The sequence below is a fragment of the Uloborus diversus genome, chromosome 5 (genome assembly GCF_026930045.1).
Source record: "Uloborus diversus isolate 005 chromosome 5, Udiv.v.3.1, whole genome shotgun sequence".
Classification (NCBI taxonomy): Eukaryota; Metazoa; Arthropoda; class Arachnida; order Araneae; family Uloboridae; genus Uloborus; species Uloborus diversus.
This window is the reverse complement of record NC_072735.1, coordinates 129,929,252-129,948,385: the sequence shown is the minus strand read 5'-3', so window position 1 is coordinate 129,948,385 and position 19,134 is coordinate 129,929,252. Positions and strand designations below refer to the sequence as shown.

Genomic DNA, 19,134 nt, shown 5'->3' with positions numbered 1-19,134 from the left:
TCATTTTTTTTTGTTGGGGGAGAAAATGTAACCTGTCAGCGTCGTAATGCTACGATTAGGATCTGCGTAGCCTCTACAATGCTACCAGGTTGGGTTTGCCTCAACTTATCAAATATTCAACCTATCAAATACATTTATCCTATTTATCTATGTATCTAGGTTCCCCCTCATCCATAAACCTATCAGGATAGATTTAGAGGGGGTGGGGCAGAGAGAGAGAGAGACATCACCCCCGAGGGCCCCCTGTTCCTATTATAGCAAGAAAGAGAGAGAGAGGGGTGCGAGAGAGAGAGAGAGACTTGCTGAAAATCAAAGAAAATTAAAAAACTGAGAGAATACAGAATAATAGACTCGCAGTAAGGTCAACTAAGTTCCGAATGCTGGTAAAACACTAATATCCCACTTCCAATTTTTTCTTAACTGGGCTTCATTCCTTAAATAAGCTACACGTAATTTCACAAACGCATTTTTTCGCTTTTCATGTATTTCTGAGTAGAAAGTTCAATCAATGAACAATGTTAAAAATACTCTGAAACTACTTTGTGTAACCTTAAAAGCATAGTTTACAGTGCTGGCCAAAATATTAGACTAAAGAGTTTTTTTTTTGTTTTTTGTGCACTATTTGTACTAAAATACTATTTATTTTACTGTTAAAGTACAGTACATACTGTACACTGATTATTACGTTACTTTAGCATAATTTAATGTTTGCAGGTGGCAGCACTGTCTGCTTTGTTTATGTTCTTTGTTTATCTACCTACCAGGAACATAACCTCAATCAGCTTAAACAGTTCAATAGTTATTTTTATTAGTGTGTTCTGTTATATTTAAAGTTAGTTTTAGGCAATTACTGAGTATGTGTATGTGGGTATATATAACAGTGAGTATAAACAATTTTTTTTACCTCCTTTTTTAAAACGTATAAACCTTGTGTAAAGTATGCCAAAAAGACTTAAAATGCTCATCAAGAACAAGGGAATGCATACTAAATATTTGATAATTATTTCACTGTTCGTTATTATGTCTATAGTTATGTAATCAGTAAAGAATTTGCTTTTTAAAACACACAGTCTTAGTCTAATAATTTGCCCAGCACTGTAGAATGTGTACGTTTTAGGTAGAATTATAGCGATTTGCGATGGCTCAAGTGTAGTTAATTAACAGATTATTACACATTCATTAGAAGAATAATTGCAGGAAAAAATGTGTTCTATACTTGTGCCGGAACTTCTCCTTTCGAAAAGCAATTAACTTTTTTGATTGATTCAGAACTGTTGCGGATTTGGGTGAAGTGTGCGTGCGTAACTAATATGGGTGTGGTTGGTTCTCTGGAAAAGAAACATTTAGATGCTCTGGGGATTGTACAATAAATCCTTCAACCCACGTAAAAGAATATTGGTAATTAATATTTTTTAGAGCTTAAACCATAACATGAATGGACAATTCGTGTTCAAATAACATGGCTGTTTGGGAAAAATGGGTTGAACTTGCCTTCAAATTGTTAGTTAATTATTAACGATGTACACCTGAGCCTCACTGACCAGGCTGAGCGATGGAATTTTATTTGTTATCCAAATAATTGTATCATCTCAACGTTTAATAAAATTTCTAATGACACAATGCACAAGTTTTGTTTCAATTATTTACAAAAATACAGCATCAATGCGAAATAATAGTGATTTACTGTTTACCCAAAATAAACTAATTAAAACGCATACTGCTTCTGAGCAACCAAAGCCAATAAAGAGGTCAAAACTCGTCAACAAGAAAAATGCAGATGTAACAGACCATAAGCGAATTTGAATGCTATAAAATCCAATGCAATTTTGCTTATTGTGTTAGCCATCAGTCAAGCATAATTCTTTGTTTTTGCTTAAGCTAAAAACATATATATATTCATGGATTTTAATCTCATTTTAGTTATCAGACAAATCCACTATACGTAGGCTTGCCAGACGTCCCCGGTTTTCAAACAAAATCCCGGTGTCCCGGCCGGTTTACATCACATCCCGGAGAAAGATAAATTTGGTTGCAAATGACCAAAGAGGTCTAAAAATAATTAACTGTGAAGGATTATTTAGGATAACTACTTAATCATTGTAACATTAACTTGTAAAATTAATACCAGAGTAGCTTGTAAGGATTTTTACAAGATTAAAACCAAAAAAAGATACTCTAAAAAAGTCCCATAAAACGAAAAGTATATCTAAATTTTGTTCAATTTTTTATTTTTCATTCAAAGTGTCTCTTTTAAACTTTTTTTTTTTTCATTTTAGAAGTGAAATGTTCAACTTTTATCTGCTTATGTCATTGTTTAGAGCCTCTGTTTTAGGTTCATAATTGGTTACCATTTAGTCATAACACCGAGAATAAACTGCCCTAACACTCAAAAGGAAAAAAAAAAAACAGCCACAAGTGTTTAGCCCCAAGTGTTTAGCACAGCCCTCTTTTGAATACTAAGCGGTGTTGATTTGGGAGGGGGGGGGGGGGCTTGCCGGTGTCTCGGTTGAACATTTCAGAAATCTGGCAAGCCTAGCCATACGTTACTCTAGAACACACAAAAAACATAGCAAGCCCTTTACTTTTTCCAATGCTCAGTGAAAAGTACGCAATGAAAGTTAAATGATTCATCAAAACAACGGCTATATTCTTTTTCACCTTAAAATAAATCCACCGTTGTTGTTAGTCGAGCAAAAACTAGCACAACAAAACATTGTGCAATTGCTAAAGCAAGAATCGTTTATCCATCTTCATATCGCATAAACTGTCAACTTTTTATGATTATGTGAGATTGCAACTTTAATCTGATGGAAGAGGAAGTTTTACCATTTATGAATCATAAATCAATCTAGGATTGCAGCAGCTTGAGGCAATCCCTTCTTCTAGGTTGATATGAGTGACATCAGAGATTTTGAAGTACACGATTTAGAGTTCCTAATTCGTGCATTATGACTGACTGTAGGTTTACAGTAAAACTACATAATGCATAAATGCAATTCACAAGTTTCATTAGATACAGCTTTTAAATTCTGGCATTGTTTGTAATAACTTATAAGTCCTGCTTCGCAAATACGTAACAAATGAATTTTCTTGGTAACTTGGAATAAGTTTCTTAAGGGAAAAGCAAGTACATTTCAAAGAAAAAGCCCAAGTTGCTTATTTTATTAATTGATCTTGGGACTCGTGAGTAGATTCTTTCTCTTTTAAAATTAACTGATTTAACTTAAGATAACGTTTAGGGTTGAAATACATTTGACACATTTTATGCTCCGACAGCTCAATTTGCTGCGGTAAAATTACGAAATAAATACTATGGATATTTTTTTCAGTTGAAAAGCATGCACTCATGATTTTTTTCCGTTTTCTATGTTTTGATTTCCTTGATGAAGCAAACATTTAAATTTGTGTTTTATTTATTGTGGTTTATTTAGGTCTGCAAACATTCATGACACACTTTTTACTTGGACGATGCGATTGAATAAACGCTTAAAACATTGGTTTGACACATTTATAATTTCTTTTTTAAATTTTAAATCCGACTTTGACATAAAACCATAATTAAGACTTCTGCTTCAACAACGTTTACTAAAATGTCTTTAACTATGTATAATTGAATTCGATTAACTTAGAATGTGATTCGACAGTAGTTTAATTGGCATTTCCTTTTAGTTTGTTGTTAAATAATTTTTCTAATTCAATGTACTACACTTACTTAAAAAAATATTTCCGAATTAGATCCAAATTCTTTGTTTTTTTAACTACAACACTAAAACTTGGGTTTTAATGAAACAACAAGACGCAACTCTGAAGAATAAGCAATGAAGGCAATACGATCTTTTCAAATCCATTGGTTAACACTCTTTAAAACTATAGTTGGGGCAAGCGTAACTGGCAGCATCGTAATGCTGTTAGGATCTGCGTAGCCTTCACATGCTGCCAGGTTAGGTTAGCCCCGACTATACATTTTCTTTAATTGGTCAATAGTTTATCAAAAAATATATAAATCGTTTATGGTAGTAGCTTTTCGGTAAGACCAATTTAAGGCCAATGTCACGTCGGCGAAATGGTAATCAAATAGATGTTTTTCAGCAGTAAACCTGCAGGAGTGGCTACAAATAAAGAAAAACACAACGACTTGGCAATGAAATCGAATGCAAATTTTAATAACATCCATGGTGGTCAAAGAAACGTATCCAGCATTACCCCTCTTCGTCTACTTAATTCTTATGCAAAAAGCGAAGGAAGAGGAAAAGACACGCTGCATTAAAGTTTCATACACCAGTAAGCCTACTTCCAAAGAATTAAGAGAGTCAACTACTATTTAATTGCCCATCAAGAACAAGCAACCACGATGCATGTCCTCCATCTACCATGCAGAGGATACTTTCGTCTTCCCTATAATAAACTTTACTGGGCATGGGAGGCGAACCAGCCCTGCATTAATGAGACATCCGGTGTGTATGTGTGTGCAGTTCAGCCCAGTGAATATAAATAGAAAAGAGAAAACCACCGAGTTCAAAAGAATGGGAAATAAGGCATGACAGTCTGGACTAATCACGATACCTAATAACTTGGAAAGTCCAGCAGCTGCAACACCAGACAAGGGTAGTTCCTCCCCCCTTTTTTGCCACGAAATCCAGCGGAAATGAAAGCCATTTTTATGAGCAAAATCAACCATGCTTTGCCATTTCATAGCGAATTAAAACATACAGCTTTTATTAATCAAAATGTTGAAGTTTTAAGCGTGTCTATCTAGTTTATCAGTTAAAATTAAAAGCTATCGTGATCCTCATTTACACAAATTAAGAATCATTTGAAATGATCGGAAAAAAGAAGATCAAGTTAATTAGTTCATGAAATTTATTATTTTAGAGTAAATTTTTTCAGCCACCTTTTGGTACAGCATTTCTGCTATAAGTTTTTTCCTTTCTGAAGATAAGTTGAAACACCCCCCCCCCCCCCCGTATAAATTCTGGGACATCGAAACTGAAAATTTCTTCGAAATTTATATCATACGAGATCCGAATAAACCTGGTTCACGTTGATCACAGGCTTTTGAGAACAATTTGTTTTTGGTACAAATACCAAACAGTACAGAACTTATGAAATTAAAATTGTATTCCTCCCCTTATTCAGGAGTAAATACTACTTTTTTTTAAAAAATATACTATTAAAATTTAACAATGACGATAACAGAAAATTTAATAACTGCCATTATCATTATATTATCAATGAATTATTTCGGAAGGAAATAATTTTCATGATAAATGGGTAAATGATGAAGTTAAATAATTCTGAACCTTTTCCTAAAGATTGATAGAACCATAATTGAAGACTTTTTTTTTAACATTTTCAGCATAAAAATACGCTGTTTTAAGGATCTTAGGAAGCTTTTTTTTTTTTTTTTTTTTTTTTCATTCCTAGAAATATGATGTTAAAAATAAGTTTATTAATTTTCTGTTTCATTTCTATGTCCTGATGAAGATGCTCTTTAAGCACAGCAAACTATTATTTTAATCGAAAGTTTTTTCGTAAGGCTTCATTGATGATTTCAGATTTTCTTGAAACCTTGTGTTTCAAATATGAGTACCCATGTTTTCAAATAAGTGTGCTAAATTATTTAATACTCAAAAATGAGTATATAACTCGGTTAATACTAAATTTTAAAATTATTACACACTCAAAAATGAGCGCATATTGTTTCATTTCTGACTAAGTGCAAGGTTTCAAAAATGAGTGTTGACTGCCTCAAATTGGAAAATTACATTGTCGGAGCCATATCGACTCTGCAATATGCTCAAATTTGAGTACTTTTACGTTGTTTTTGGAATTGTTGTTTTTAGAGTGTTCTTAACGATCTGTCAAGCTCTTCTTAAAAAGAAGAAAAAAAGATCTGATTTTTCATGACATTCAACCATGCAACAGACAGATATCGATATTCAAATATCCATCATATCTTCATACTGGGTGGTCTTCTCAGGAAGGATGCTTCATTTGAGAGAAAAATTATCGGAGAGTTTTTCACCCGTAGAAACAATCTCCGAAAAACGCATTAGCCCTGCAAGTTACGCATTATTAAACCTTTCTTCCGCACCACCAACCGCCTTCGACGAATTCTGGTGATTCACATCTAATGCAGCCGAAGACACTCATTTTGTTGCTGTTGCCCCAAAAGTATATAAATTGAAACATAAACACAGAAGGCGTGCAAACGACGAAAAATTTCTTTACCTAGAAAGTTATTTAGGTCGGTTGTCGTTGCACCGAGTTGATTTCTTTGGTGGGTGAAATCGGAACATTCATTGATTTCCCAGTGGGAATTGGTAGCCATTTAACCCCGTTAGAGAAGAAGCAACGGACTGACGAGACAGTTTTATACCATGATGCTTTTTGCGTTATATGTCCATTGTTTTCGTAACCGCAACTGCAGACCAGTTGACTCTAACGAGCCATTTCGCTGCGGTTTCAGTTGCAGTGAAATTTAAATAAAGAGGTCGACATAAAATATGAGGCATTCCTTGTGGCTGTTCTTTTAAGTGCCTTATATAAAATGATAAACGTATATGAAACAGCATCATGGTGTTATTAATACTATTTTAACGAACGGAATTGGAATTTGCTAATTAATTTAACGATTTCTCCGTTTGGCATTGTAGCAAATTTAATCCGGTAGCGTGAAACCTTCTCAAATTCTAGAAAGCCACGAAACCGGATTTGTATTACTGGATGGAACAGTGATATAGATAAATATTTTTGCAAACACGCATAAATTTATAAAATAAAATTTTAAACTCCGATTTACTGATTCACATGTGTACCCAAATGAGTATAAGAAAGAACAGAGGAGTGAGTATATAAATATGAAGATAAGTTTGCTAAAAAATCTCCCTTCTTATGCTTAAACAGATAAGTAAGAAGGCAGATAATCCTAAAAATAGACAGGTAAAAATCAGAAAAAAAAAAAAAACGTATAGAAAGGAATATCGAGAAAAAAAAAAAAAAAAAAAAAACCGCTAGTTATGTATTCAAATAGATTGAAAGTTTATACATAAGGCAATTCGTCCCTTTTGTAGAAATGGCTTTAAAGTAGTAGAAATATAGGATTAGTAATCTTTCTTGTAATTTCAACGGTACCACTGGCCGTAGAGTAGTTTCACTTTTCTTAGTCTAGAGTTTATATAAAACTACACATATTTCCATGCTAAGTTGCATTATTAATTGATATGTTAATATGCAGAAATTTTAAATAGTATGTAAAGATTAAAGATAACAGAGCTGAAAATTGAAATAATGGAATGAGCTGTCTTTCGGACTTTCGGAAAAAATAAAAGAAAAGGAAGACTTTTGAGAGAAAGAACGAGAAAACTTGTAAAGTTAGATCAGAAGAGCGACATTAGAACAGCTATTTTCTTACAAATTACCTTCAAGTTGTAAGAAGCTTGTAGTAACGAGCAGTTTTGATGAGATTTAAGATGTTCCGAACTGAACTTTAAGTTAGTAGGTCAAAAAGTTTCGTCCAAAACATTGAAAATGTAACGCACGTTTTCTTAGTTATTGCAGACCTTTGTAGTTTACTCCAGCTCATGCCTCAAAAACAACTTTTAGTCTTTACTTTGCGAGAAAAAAATTGCTACTTTTATTTCTTATTTGCCATGCACTATAATTACAAAACTACTCTAATTTCGAGCAGAGTTTTTATTTCAGAATATGTTTGTCGATGACGTTAGTTTTCTGTACCTGCGCTTTATGTAAATGAGGACAAGAAATACAGTATGATGTTGAACAAATATAATTAAGCAAAGCGTTATTAGAACTTCTTAATTGAATAAAAGCGGAGTTGAGTGTACAATTAATTTTTATTGTTTGGTATGTGGGTTAAATAAATACATAACAATGCAAATTGTTCTTAGAAATTGCATTTTGTTCTTTAAAAGCTATGCTGTTTTAATTAAATAAATACAAAGTTTAATTATTTTATTGTTTTGAAGTAAATTTCTATTTTCTCTTTGTCTGGACTCGAATTTATGTTAGGAAAAACTAATTGAACGATATATGCTAGATATGTGACACAAGGAATCAATTTATTCCTTGAATATCTGCGTAATTTTTACTTCATTTACGATAAATGAAATTACGAAAATTTTTTCAGACATCAGAACTACTCGAATGACAATGATCTAAAAGTTAAAATGCATCTAGCATTAAGTTATCCTTTTACAACTTTTTTTCTATCAGAATATTCGAATATTTAAAATCAGTTTTAAGAATTTTATTGGAGAGAAAGAATTTTAAAGGAATTCGTAGTCTATTGTTTTGTTTTGAAACAATTACATTCTAATTAATGCACCATTTTCAAATGCACTTTTTCTCAAAAATAAGTTTTACCAAAAATAAATATCACAGTGCTATTAATTCACTTTATTTTAAACTCTACTTTAACAATTATTATTTAATTGACTATCTTATTTTGATGCAAAGGAAAACTGATTTATAATGAGAGACAGAGGCTTTTTTCATTTTTAAATAACAACACTTCTATTCCTTTGAAAATTATTTGTTTGAATGCTTTTATTATACTTGCTCCCTGCTGAGTGGATGGGTTGGTTGATGAGGTAAACTTTTTAATTGATGCCAAAAACGAAAATGAATAACAGCAATTATAAAGTTATTTAACAGCAATTATAAAGTTAATAAAGTTTACAAATTAATTTCAAAGCTGAATTTAAGCAAGTTGTGGATGACGGACTGTTGAAACTTTACAAACTTTGAAAATAATTTACGTTTCGAGACTTTCCTCGAATTAAGTCATCAATTTAAGAGATTTTTTTTCCGCGTATTCATGTTTTGATTTTAAATTAAAAAATACAATAGTAATATTCTCTAAATATAAATCTGGACTTCGAAAATTATGTCAAACGCTATGTCTTGTCATTATTTTTTTTTTGTTTGAAAAAAAAAAGAAAATGTTTTTTTTTGAAAAACTATTAAACACGTGTGAGCGCATGAGTATTTTAGAGAAAAAAGTCCGTTTTTTTTCTTTCAAATGATTATGTATATCGAAGGTGGCAACGGAAAGGCGAACAAAAGCAATTTTTGGCTCTGAATAATTAAAAAATGTAGAACAATTCCAAGAATTTCTTTTGCTCCAAGGGAAAAAAGAAGAGATTGCATTTTGTATTACCACATTTTTTAAGCTTATTTTTAATGGTTGAATTCTTTTTTTTCGCGATAACCATGTCACTCCTTTTCTGCTTCAAGTTATAGCAAATGTGTGCATCAAACTCTTATCATAAATTTCAAAGCACTAAGGTGACGCAACGAAAATTCATTCATGAAAGATAGAAAAGGGTTTAACAATTTTAAAAGAATATGTTTCACAAGTTTGAACGTAATAAACCTTTATCTAAACTTTAACACTTCAAGTTGAATAAATATATATATATATATATTCATTCCTCGAATAAAAAAGCTGTTAAATATTCTGAAGAGCTAAAGTTATTTTAAATGACAATAACATAAAAAGAATGGTATTTGACCTACTAATAAAATTTGCTGAGAGTCGTTGATTTTAAACACAAAGAGCGACTGAAGCGTAACAGCAAAAGAAAAAGAAAAAGAAGATATAATGCAGTTCTATTGAACTCTAACTGTCTGCAGTTCTGCAACTATTGACAACAACATGTCAACCGTTAAGGCGAACCAAATTTGAAATCGAGTGGCATTATTTTCTTCCGCCAGTTCTTTGTTAATCCGATTGGTTATTTATTGGCCAGTAGGCAATTAGATTGGGGCGAAACCCACTACACTGAAGATGTGTCACATGCTCGTAGGTTGAGTTGAGTTGTTTTATATTTTCATCTCCCTCATATTATTCGACCTACTTTTCAAGGGGTGAAAGAAAGGTGAACGAAGAATTCGTCGAACACTTTGCGATGTTCTTTTCAAAAAACGAATAGGGGAGAGATATCATTTTTTTTGCCATGTTTTCCAGCCCGAAAGGAGGTTAGATATTGCGTCACAATTGCACAAAATGACGGAGGGAGAATTCTTAGAATTGACTCTTTTTGTGGAATAGGTTTTGTACCTGAGGGTTGGGAACAAAAAAGCAAGGTTTTTTTTTACGCATTCTTTTCCACCTAAACACAGGTGTAGATACCGAAATAGAATACGGTGGAAGAGCAAGTGGTAGAGCTCTATGTTTGTGATTAAATTTTATATTGATTTGTTTGAGATATAAGATGATGTAATAACCTCTGGGAGATCCATTCTAAAATTGCGCTTCGGATCCATGGCGTAGCAAAGATAGATGAAAGAGAGAGAGAGAGAGAAGGGAGGGGGGAATAGCCATAGCCTCCCTCATAAAGAACCAAAATTTGTAGCAGTATAGCAACAAACAAAGCCTATCTTTTCAAAAAAAAATATATGAATTATATATATGTATCTACCGCTCTTCCTTCACTTACGTGTCTTTATCTTTCATTTGACTGTCTGTTTTTAGCTATCTATCTATTTGTCGATCGATCTATATATTTATATTTATTTCTATCTTCCGACCAATGTATATCGAATCTTTAAAATTTATTGCTTCATTTATTTACCTTTTCATGCATACATATTTTGTATCTGGCTATCCATTACTTCGATCTATCTATCTATTTGTATCTGGCTATCTATTTCATTTATCTATTTATACCGATGTGTTTATTTATCTACATATCTATCTATTTAACTACCTGTCCGTATATCTACGCATTTTTATCTATCTGTTTATAACTCTCTTTATGTACCTGTCTGTCTATCTGTCTGTATATCTATTTATACCTATTATCTAATAACTACATCTATCTGTGCCTAGCTGTTGTATCTATCAGTGTGAGTGCAAAAATAAATTAAAACCCTTTTTATAATAAAATCTTTTTGCTACGTCACTGCTTAGGAAGCATATTTTAATTTAATTACATTACTGTGGCAACAACCAGCTATATATATATATATATATATATATATATATATATATATATATATATATATATATATATATATATATATATATATATATATATATATATATATATATATATATATATATTTGAAGAAACAAGTTACTTTTAATTTAAGGAATCTTTACTCTTATTGGCATCTGAACAATGTCTAAAAATTTTTAAAATGCAAACAATTTAAAAATCATTTTCCTACGCTCTATTTGAATGCAAAATGTTTTTTGATATCCATCAATAAAAATGATATCATTTTTTTTTCTTTTCGTGACATTTTTCTATGCACGTTAAACTATCAGCTCAGACGAGAAATTTAATCTTTTGTTGAGAAAGACATTCAGGATACCGCTAAGCAACAAACAGTGAGTCAATACAAGTCGTCCATTAACTAACGCTTTGTCCTCGCAAAACCACATTAATTGCGGTCATTGATCTTTAAAAAACTTGTTGCTTCTCGCCTACAACACAGAAGCTTCTGTTCGCAGATCGGGGCGTCGAAGCAACTTTTCTTTTTCTTAAAAGTCAAGAAAAAGCTGTTTTCTCTTATTTTTCTCCTGTCGAATGTTTTTTTCGGCCAGGATACGAATGTCGGGCGTAGCACAGTTCGGAAGAGTGTTTGCTTTTTTCATTTATTTAAAAAAGAAAATGGCGAACAGGATGTTTACCTGCCAGTTTTCTTTTGAGAAGCAGAATTAATTAACTGACAATTATTTTTCTTTTAATAGAACGTTATGCAGTTTTCATAACAAAAAATGATTTTTTGTTTGGATGCTTGGACATAAGCTCGAATTCGATAACAATTATAATGTTAAATTGAAATTTAGGAAAATTGCAAAATAGGATAATGCATTTAATTAAAATGATTGCGACGCAGAAGTTCATGAGCAATTAAATAGAAAGTATTTCTTTTTTAGAGTTATAATTCATTTTTGTAAGTAAATACTAAAAATTATTTTAAAAAGTACTTTACTAAATTGTTGGAATTACAATTTTACCCCCCCCCCCTCCTTTTTTTGGTGAAAATAAGGCTTTAAAAGTGAGAAATAATACAAATAAATAAAATTTTTAATTCATTTATATGTTTTAGACTTTGAGGTATAAAGTATAAATAGTGTAAAGTCTTTGCTCATGAACAAAGTAATGTTCAGTGTATTTCTTAACTTTTTTTCGGTGGGGGGGGGGGACTTGAATGAAAGAAGTTGTTCTTTATATTGCCGGTGCACAGCATTTATGTGTTTATAGTGAGGAAAAGTACAAACTAAGAGAAATAGTTCGCTTTTTAAGACAGTATACATATGAGTTTAACAATGCAAGAGCAAATTTGGACTCAGTGAAATTTGCTTTATAAAATAAAAGTGTGTGAAACCAAAAGAAGAAAGGAAAACGGTAGTTGTTATGAAAATAATTGTCATTAATTTTATCTTTTAATATAAATGGTTATAAAAAATGAATTGGTCAGATTTTCCTTCACAATTAAAAATGCATCATGGGAAAAAAAAACAATATTTTTCGGTGAACGACTTTTTTCGTGTTAGCTGGGAAACAATAAGTTCTAAAATTTATTTACTTATTTCTTTTAAGTTTTATCTCTTTTAGCTGGCTTTTTTTTTCAAAGCAATGAATTTAGGAATACAATTTTTTTGTGCCCGATTTCACTTGCTGTATTTCTCGTGGAATAAATACAACCGTTCACTTTTTTATAGTCAGATCTGTTAGCTTTTTTTTCTTTGGGTGTAAATTTTACTTGGCTCAATTCATTTCTAGAAAGAAAGAGTAAATGTCTTAATTCACCATTTCCTCCCCAAGACATAGCTCTGAAAAAAGAGACATTTCCAACTATTTTTTTCATGTCCCAAAGGAGAACTTTGCATTTATTACCTTTGGTTAAGGAACATTTCTTTAAGGAGGCAGTCACACAAAAAAAAAAAAAGAAAGAAAAAAAAAGAAAAAAAAGAAAGAAAGAAAACTCGGAAAGAAGAAGAAAATAAACACCAGAATGTTGTGCATAAACAGATGAGGAACATTGAATTTACTGTCATTAAATTTTATCTAAACTCGTTTTAAAAAGACTCGTCATGAGCTCCTTAACGAATTAAAAATTGTACTGATTTTTGTACAGAGCAACAATGACGTGTTTTAAATGTTAGAGCTGAAACCTACTTAGGAATGTTTTCTCCTCAAAATCTATTACGTGTGCTCAGAGCCCTAAAAGACCGAACGCAGCCTCTGACAAGTTTTCTATCCCATCTAAAACTTGGAAAGTACACTATGAATTACTTTATACCCAACAAACCCACGTAACTGATTCATTACAAGTGCATTTCTGTAAGTTACAAAACTTCCTCAACTTTTGCTAAAATTTCTAATTGTTAGTAAAAACTTTGATTCGAATAAATTGACATTCATTCCGCTTGAGAGCATTTTTTTCGCTTATTTAAATCATGTTTTCAACTGAAATATAATTTCAGTCTGTGTATTTAAAAAAATGCCAATATTGTTTTGGCTTTTCAAACTGGAATTTTTCTAAGACAATAATGATATCGACTTGGTAGCAGTCATCTTTCTGGGGAAAAAACTACGTTTAAGAAGAATGAACTCACCAGGACATATTCCCAGGACACCACAAGCTACATGGATATCTTTTGCTGCTTGTTCCACCGCCAGATTCCTCAACTGTTCCATTTTCTCACTTGAAAATCCATCGTCTTCTTCTTCTCTCTTTACACTGACCATGGATCCAATAGTCGTCTGGCCATTCATGGGACCCATGCGATTCATAGGGTACTCCGAAACAACCGAGTCATCCACTTCTTGCTTTACCTGGATGTAGGACGGGGGCCCCACGAATCCTTTGCCTGGTGGGCTGTCGTATAAAGTAGGGCTCTCGGCTGCTGCTGGGACCCCCGATGATGGGGACGGAATGGACACATGGACTGAATTATGGAAGGCTGGAGGAGCCATCTTGAGATCCATGATCTGATTGTGTTGCGGAGGGGGTACGTAGTTCCTGAGAAGGGTTGTGTTGTCACAGAGCCAGCTTTCTAAGTCAGCCATGCACCAAGTTTCGAGTGAGAGTGGGCTGCCAGGATTTGGAACCAGCTGTGGCCTCTGAAAAGAAATAAATATTCCCATTTATTAATTACTCATTTGTGAAACATTAAATGGAATACTTTAGAAAAGTAGAGGTGAACAAAATACAACACATATAATATCGTTTTAATGTGAAACAACAACAGCCATGGAAGGTTAAAACTGGGTAACACCACGGGCAACTGACATTTTTAGAGCAAAACAGTACGTATTTTGTAACGTTCAACGCAAAATATACGTTGTGCAAACGATATTTTCGTTTGGATTATTGCATTTTTTAAGCTAAATTCAATGGCTTAGTTGAATTCTTGAAATACATTTTGGTTGATTTTTGAAAAATTGTTAAAATACTGTAACTGACAAACATTTTAAAAAGTAGCATGTCAGTCAGTTACCATGCATTTGACGATTTTTTTTTTTTTTTTGAAATCATCCAAAATGTATTTCGAGAGTTCAATTATTCTATTAAATTTAGCTTAAAAAATATAATAATCAAGGAGTAAAGGTCTTTTGTAAAATGAAATTTTCGCTTTGAATATTGCAATATGCACTTTTTGCTATAAAAATGTCAGTTACCCGTGGAATTGTCCAATTAAAATTTATTGTAATTATTATGTTGATTTTACTGAGACTACTGACTGATTGGTTACGTGGTTAGAAGGCGTATGACTTGAAATTTAATTCCAAACCCGAACTGGAGTTAATTTGCATGGAATTCTCTGTAGTTCAACTCCTGTACGTCTTTTCTTTTTCAATGATTTTTTACTCATTCGATAGTTTAAGATTTACCACAGATATTGATTCTGAGGAGTACAGGACACTTGCACTTCTTTTGTTAGAAAGTAAGCCCTGATTCCAACTATCCAACTGTAAAAGCACCTAACTTTTCAAGTTGCCAGAGTACATTACCTAAAAACAAAGTTTTTCTTTTTCTTTTTGCAGACAGCGTTTCTTTTTTTAAATAAATAGAGGACACATACACGTGAACCTAGTTTCTGTGCTTCGAGACTGCATAAAAACAAATTTTGCAGCTCTACAGCCAAAAATAATTGCAATGTTTTTACCATGATATTAAGCAACATCTTCATATAGAGTACTTGGCGGAAGTTGCATAATATGTAACTGCGGTAAAATCTTTGTAGTTGAAATTCTTTACGCAAAAAGCACAGTAGCTACCAAGTACCGTGTAACTTTTTACTGCTTCTTCGACTGTTTTCACTCTCAGAAACGCATCACCCAATTTCGAGGATTTTTTAAATCGTCAAGCAAGTTACATTATTTACGAAAATTCTTTTCTCACTAGTACAGGAACTCATTCTCAAATGTCACGAAATTTTCATCAATTGGATGAAAATTTTAAGCGAAGCGTTTTCACGAAACCATTTCGTTAAATACGACGAAAACTTCGTGAGAATTGAGGCTGCATTTCTGCAACTACGCCATTGAGACGTGCATCTTCAAGAATGTAATTTAGGCTGCTGATATAGAATATTGTTAAATTGCGTTACTTGTATGATTAAGTTTACAACGTAGCGAAAAAACGAATATTGCATTTTGGGGAATTATCAATTATCAAACTCTTTATGGCCACCAAAATACACTTGAGGGCTTTTCAGGGCTCTAAGACACTGAATTTTGTCTTATGCTCAATGTTTTTTTTTTCGCAAAAACTTGTAGAAGCATTTTAAATTTTGGAGCATTTTACAGAGGGGTTGGGGAAGGATTTTTTGTGCAAGTATTGCTTATTAATTCTTTAGAGAAACAAGCATGCCGTTTGTGATTCACATAAGTTTTTATGAATCAGTTTGGGTGACGGATGAACATCATTCTTAGGCAATTTCCTTAAAGCAATCGAAATAAAAACTAGGTATTTGAATTTTTTTTTATTGTCCCTGTCCCCTAGACGGCGAGTTAGTGATGTTTCACAGAATTCAAACACATTACTTATGTTTCAGTCTTAAATCTAAAAATGTTTTGCGAATACCAATACTTTTCTCTTTCTCTTCACAAAACCAAATATGTGGTGGGATAAGCAAAATATTTCAGTTGAATCCGAAAAGGAACCTCTAATTTCTTCCAGGAACTGGGTTGAAAATTGCAGTTCTTGCAATAGTTAAAAAATAAATCTACCTGCAGGTAAGCATAATTTGAGCTGAAGATTGCATTTCTTAGGAAGTTAAAAATAAATAAAAAAATTCCCACGTAAGCATAAATTTGCTCTCCGCGTTTTACTAAGCTCTATTTTTTTTCGTTCATATTGAAAACGAACCTCTTTCTACCTCTGCAGCAAAAAAACTTGCAGAAACTTTCCACCCTTAAATTAGCAGCCATCCAGGACTTCGCCAAAAGCTACCTGCCTCAAAACTTCCATTATCTTTTCTTTTTTGCCTCTTCGCTTCTCTACCTTTACCCGTCCATAATGAAGTAGCTCCAGAAGATACCTTGACCTCTTCGCCCTTGAGAGACTTGGGGCTAGCTTTGCCCGGGCTCTGCTTACCTGTCCCAATAAACAGAAAACCGGCCCCCGCCATAACACTCTGCACAAGAAGCCTCAGGTGCTGTCTTTAATGCAAGCTTTATGCAACTGCTTGTGTATTTTTTTTTTCTCCGCTTCTCTCCAAAGCTAGGTACAGGGTAGTGTCACACATTGTTCAGAAATGGTGTCACACATGGAAGGTGGAGGTTCGCAAAATTTTGACAGTTTGTGAAAGAGGAGGGGGTTAAAAGTAGTGTGACACCGCATTTTTCGTAAGGATATGTTAATGAAAAAATAGTGTGGCACGTGACAAAGGGTGGAGGGGGTAGAGTTGAAGTGTGTGACAAAGGGGAGAGAGAGGGGGTCAAAAATGCTGAAACAAAAGTGTGATATCATTTATGGACAGCTCCACAGTTATCAACGTAATTTTCTACAAAAAAAGTGAGGAACCATTAACTGAAAAGCTAAATATAATGGCTTCCGCAACTCAGCAATTTGATAAAGTTTAAAAGGAAGAAAAAATTGATATGGTCCTGGGCTGTCTTCGATGTGAATTTGCATTAGAGATCTAATTAAAGGGCTCGGGGCAGAAATGTGACAAGCCACAAAGAGTGACTTTTCGATCAAAATTTCTGTTCTCCATAACTAAAATTGAAATAAACATGGCAATGGATTATGTCATTTAGAGGAAAAAAATCTGGTTTTAGCATTGCAGAATATATAATCCTTTGAAAAATTCTACAAATATTTTAAGCTGGAAAATGGCCTACTGAAAAATACACATCATGTGGCATATCGTATTCTTGCCCCGAGCCCTTCAATTTTTCCGATGACCAATCAAAGACAAACAAATACCCAATGGATCTTTTACATGCACTCAATCATACGATATGGGTTCTGACCAATTTTTTCATGTCGAAAATTAACAGACTGTGGCCCCCGCGGGTCAGAACTTGAGTTCAAGGCGTACAAGTACAATACCTTACCACGACGCCACCAGTGGTTCAAAACGACAAAAAAGCGGAAAAAATTCAATAACTTTGAATATTCTCAAAAAATGCTTTGGAAAATGTTAAAATTGTTGCATGGTAATATTTATCTTCATGCTTGCTGATCGTATTCACTGCGGAACCCCGATTTTACTTCCCTCGAATCTACGTTTTCCCCCTCATTTTACGTTTTTTATCATCAGGTCCCAGTTTTTCCGTACACTAATATATTAATTTAACCCGGATGGAAAGTTTGTTATTCATTAATTTCCCGCATTTTACGTTTTCCCTTGACTGTTAAAAAAAGAGAAAAAAAAAATGTTTTAAAATTAAGAAAAGTGTTTCCCTCTGTGCATTTTTAAACATAATTCACTCTGTTGAAAGTTAATCCATGAAAACAGAAACGCTTCTGCTCCATCCGTAGCTGACCTTATGGACTTATCGGCCGCCAATGATGATGAACAAGAAGAAGAGGAAACACAACTCGTCTCTTCTTTCAATACTGCATTTAAGAGTTTAATAATAGTGTAAGACTATTTTCTTTATCATAAAGACCAGGAAAAACTTTGCAAAGTGTTCCAATCCTGGAAGATGCTGTATTTACTTTGAATTCAATGACTCATTATTACTGACTATTTTCAACCCAAACTCCCGAATTCGTTACTTAATGTGTTAGAATGATCTAAACTGGTGTGTACAATAATGTTCTTTTGTAAAATATCGCATTTTTATATTTTATAAGCGTCATCGCAGCAACCTTTATTACTATTTTTGTTTCTTTATCTGATTTTTGTTTTTATACATTTCCCGTATTTTACGTTTTCCCATATTTAATGTTTTTGGATTTGCATTGACGTATTTTATGTAATTTATGTTTGATTCAGGCCTTTGAGAAACGTGAAATCGGGGTTTCTCTGTAGTTCAAATTCATTTCTATTTTAGTGAAAAATATAAATTAAATCAGCCGTACGCCACACGCAAGGTTTATTTATTGCAATTTATACCCTCGAACAATATTTGACAAACTGAGAACAGCTTTATACTTGAATGATTTCGAAGAGGAAATCAGAAATTTCAAACGTTTAATGATTTTCTAATTTCATTGTTTTATGAATAGAATGATTATTTAACTTTTTATATATAATTCTGTATGAGTTTAAAAAATTTCTTTCTCATATGTATCTTTTTTAAAACCAAACGGGTCCGAAAATTGTTATTTTCAGGTTACTACTGCATTGCATGTAGAATAATGCTCCGCATTAAGCCATAACAAAGTAAATCTGTTTTTTAAAAATCCTCTATATTTATTGATGAATGTTTCAAAAGCCCCAACTTTCGAAACTGTAAACAAACGTTTTTAGGCTCTCCTGCAAAGTAGTGAAAGTGTGACATACGTTAGTCTGGAGCATGTCAAATTTGATGACCAATTCCTATGATAAAAAAGCAATTTACCCCTGTCATACCGTTACGAGTTATTTTCTAACTTACTATATTGGTATTCGTAAATAGCGAAGATCAAACATAACATCTGCCACGACTGCAGTCGCAGGTGGTCGCAGCTAAAATGTTGTTGTTTATTTAC

At 32.9% G+C, this 19,134-nt stretch overlaps 1 protein-coding gene across 1 annotated transcript in view; it reads right to left on the bottom strand.

Annotated features, from left to right (window-relative positions):
• The window catches only part of LOC129223135 (DNA-binding protein D-ETS-4-like), a 32,284-nt gene extending 15,666 nt beyond the window's left edge, over positions 1–16,618 (bottom strand). The window contains exons 1-2 of the mRNA XM_054857702.1: positions 16,445–16,618; positions 13,598–14,105 (exon numbers count right to left, since the gene is read on the bottom strand). Coding sequence (XP_054713677.1) covers positions 13,598–14,105; positions 16,445–16,618 — 682 coding nt within the window. The remainder of the gene's footprint in view (positions 1–13,597; positions 14,106–16,444) is intronic.
• Between the last annotated feature and the right edge of the window lie 2,516 nt (positions 16,619–19,134).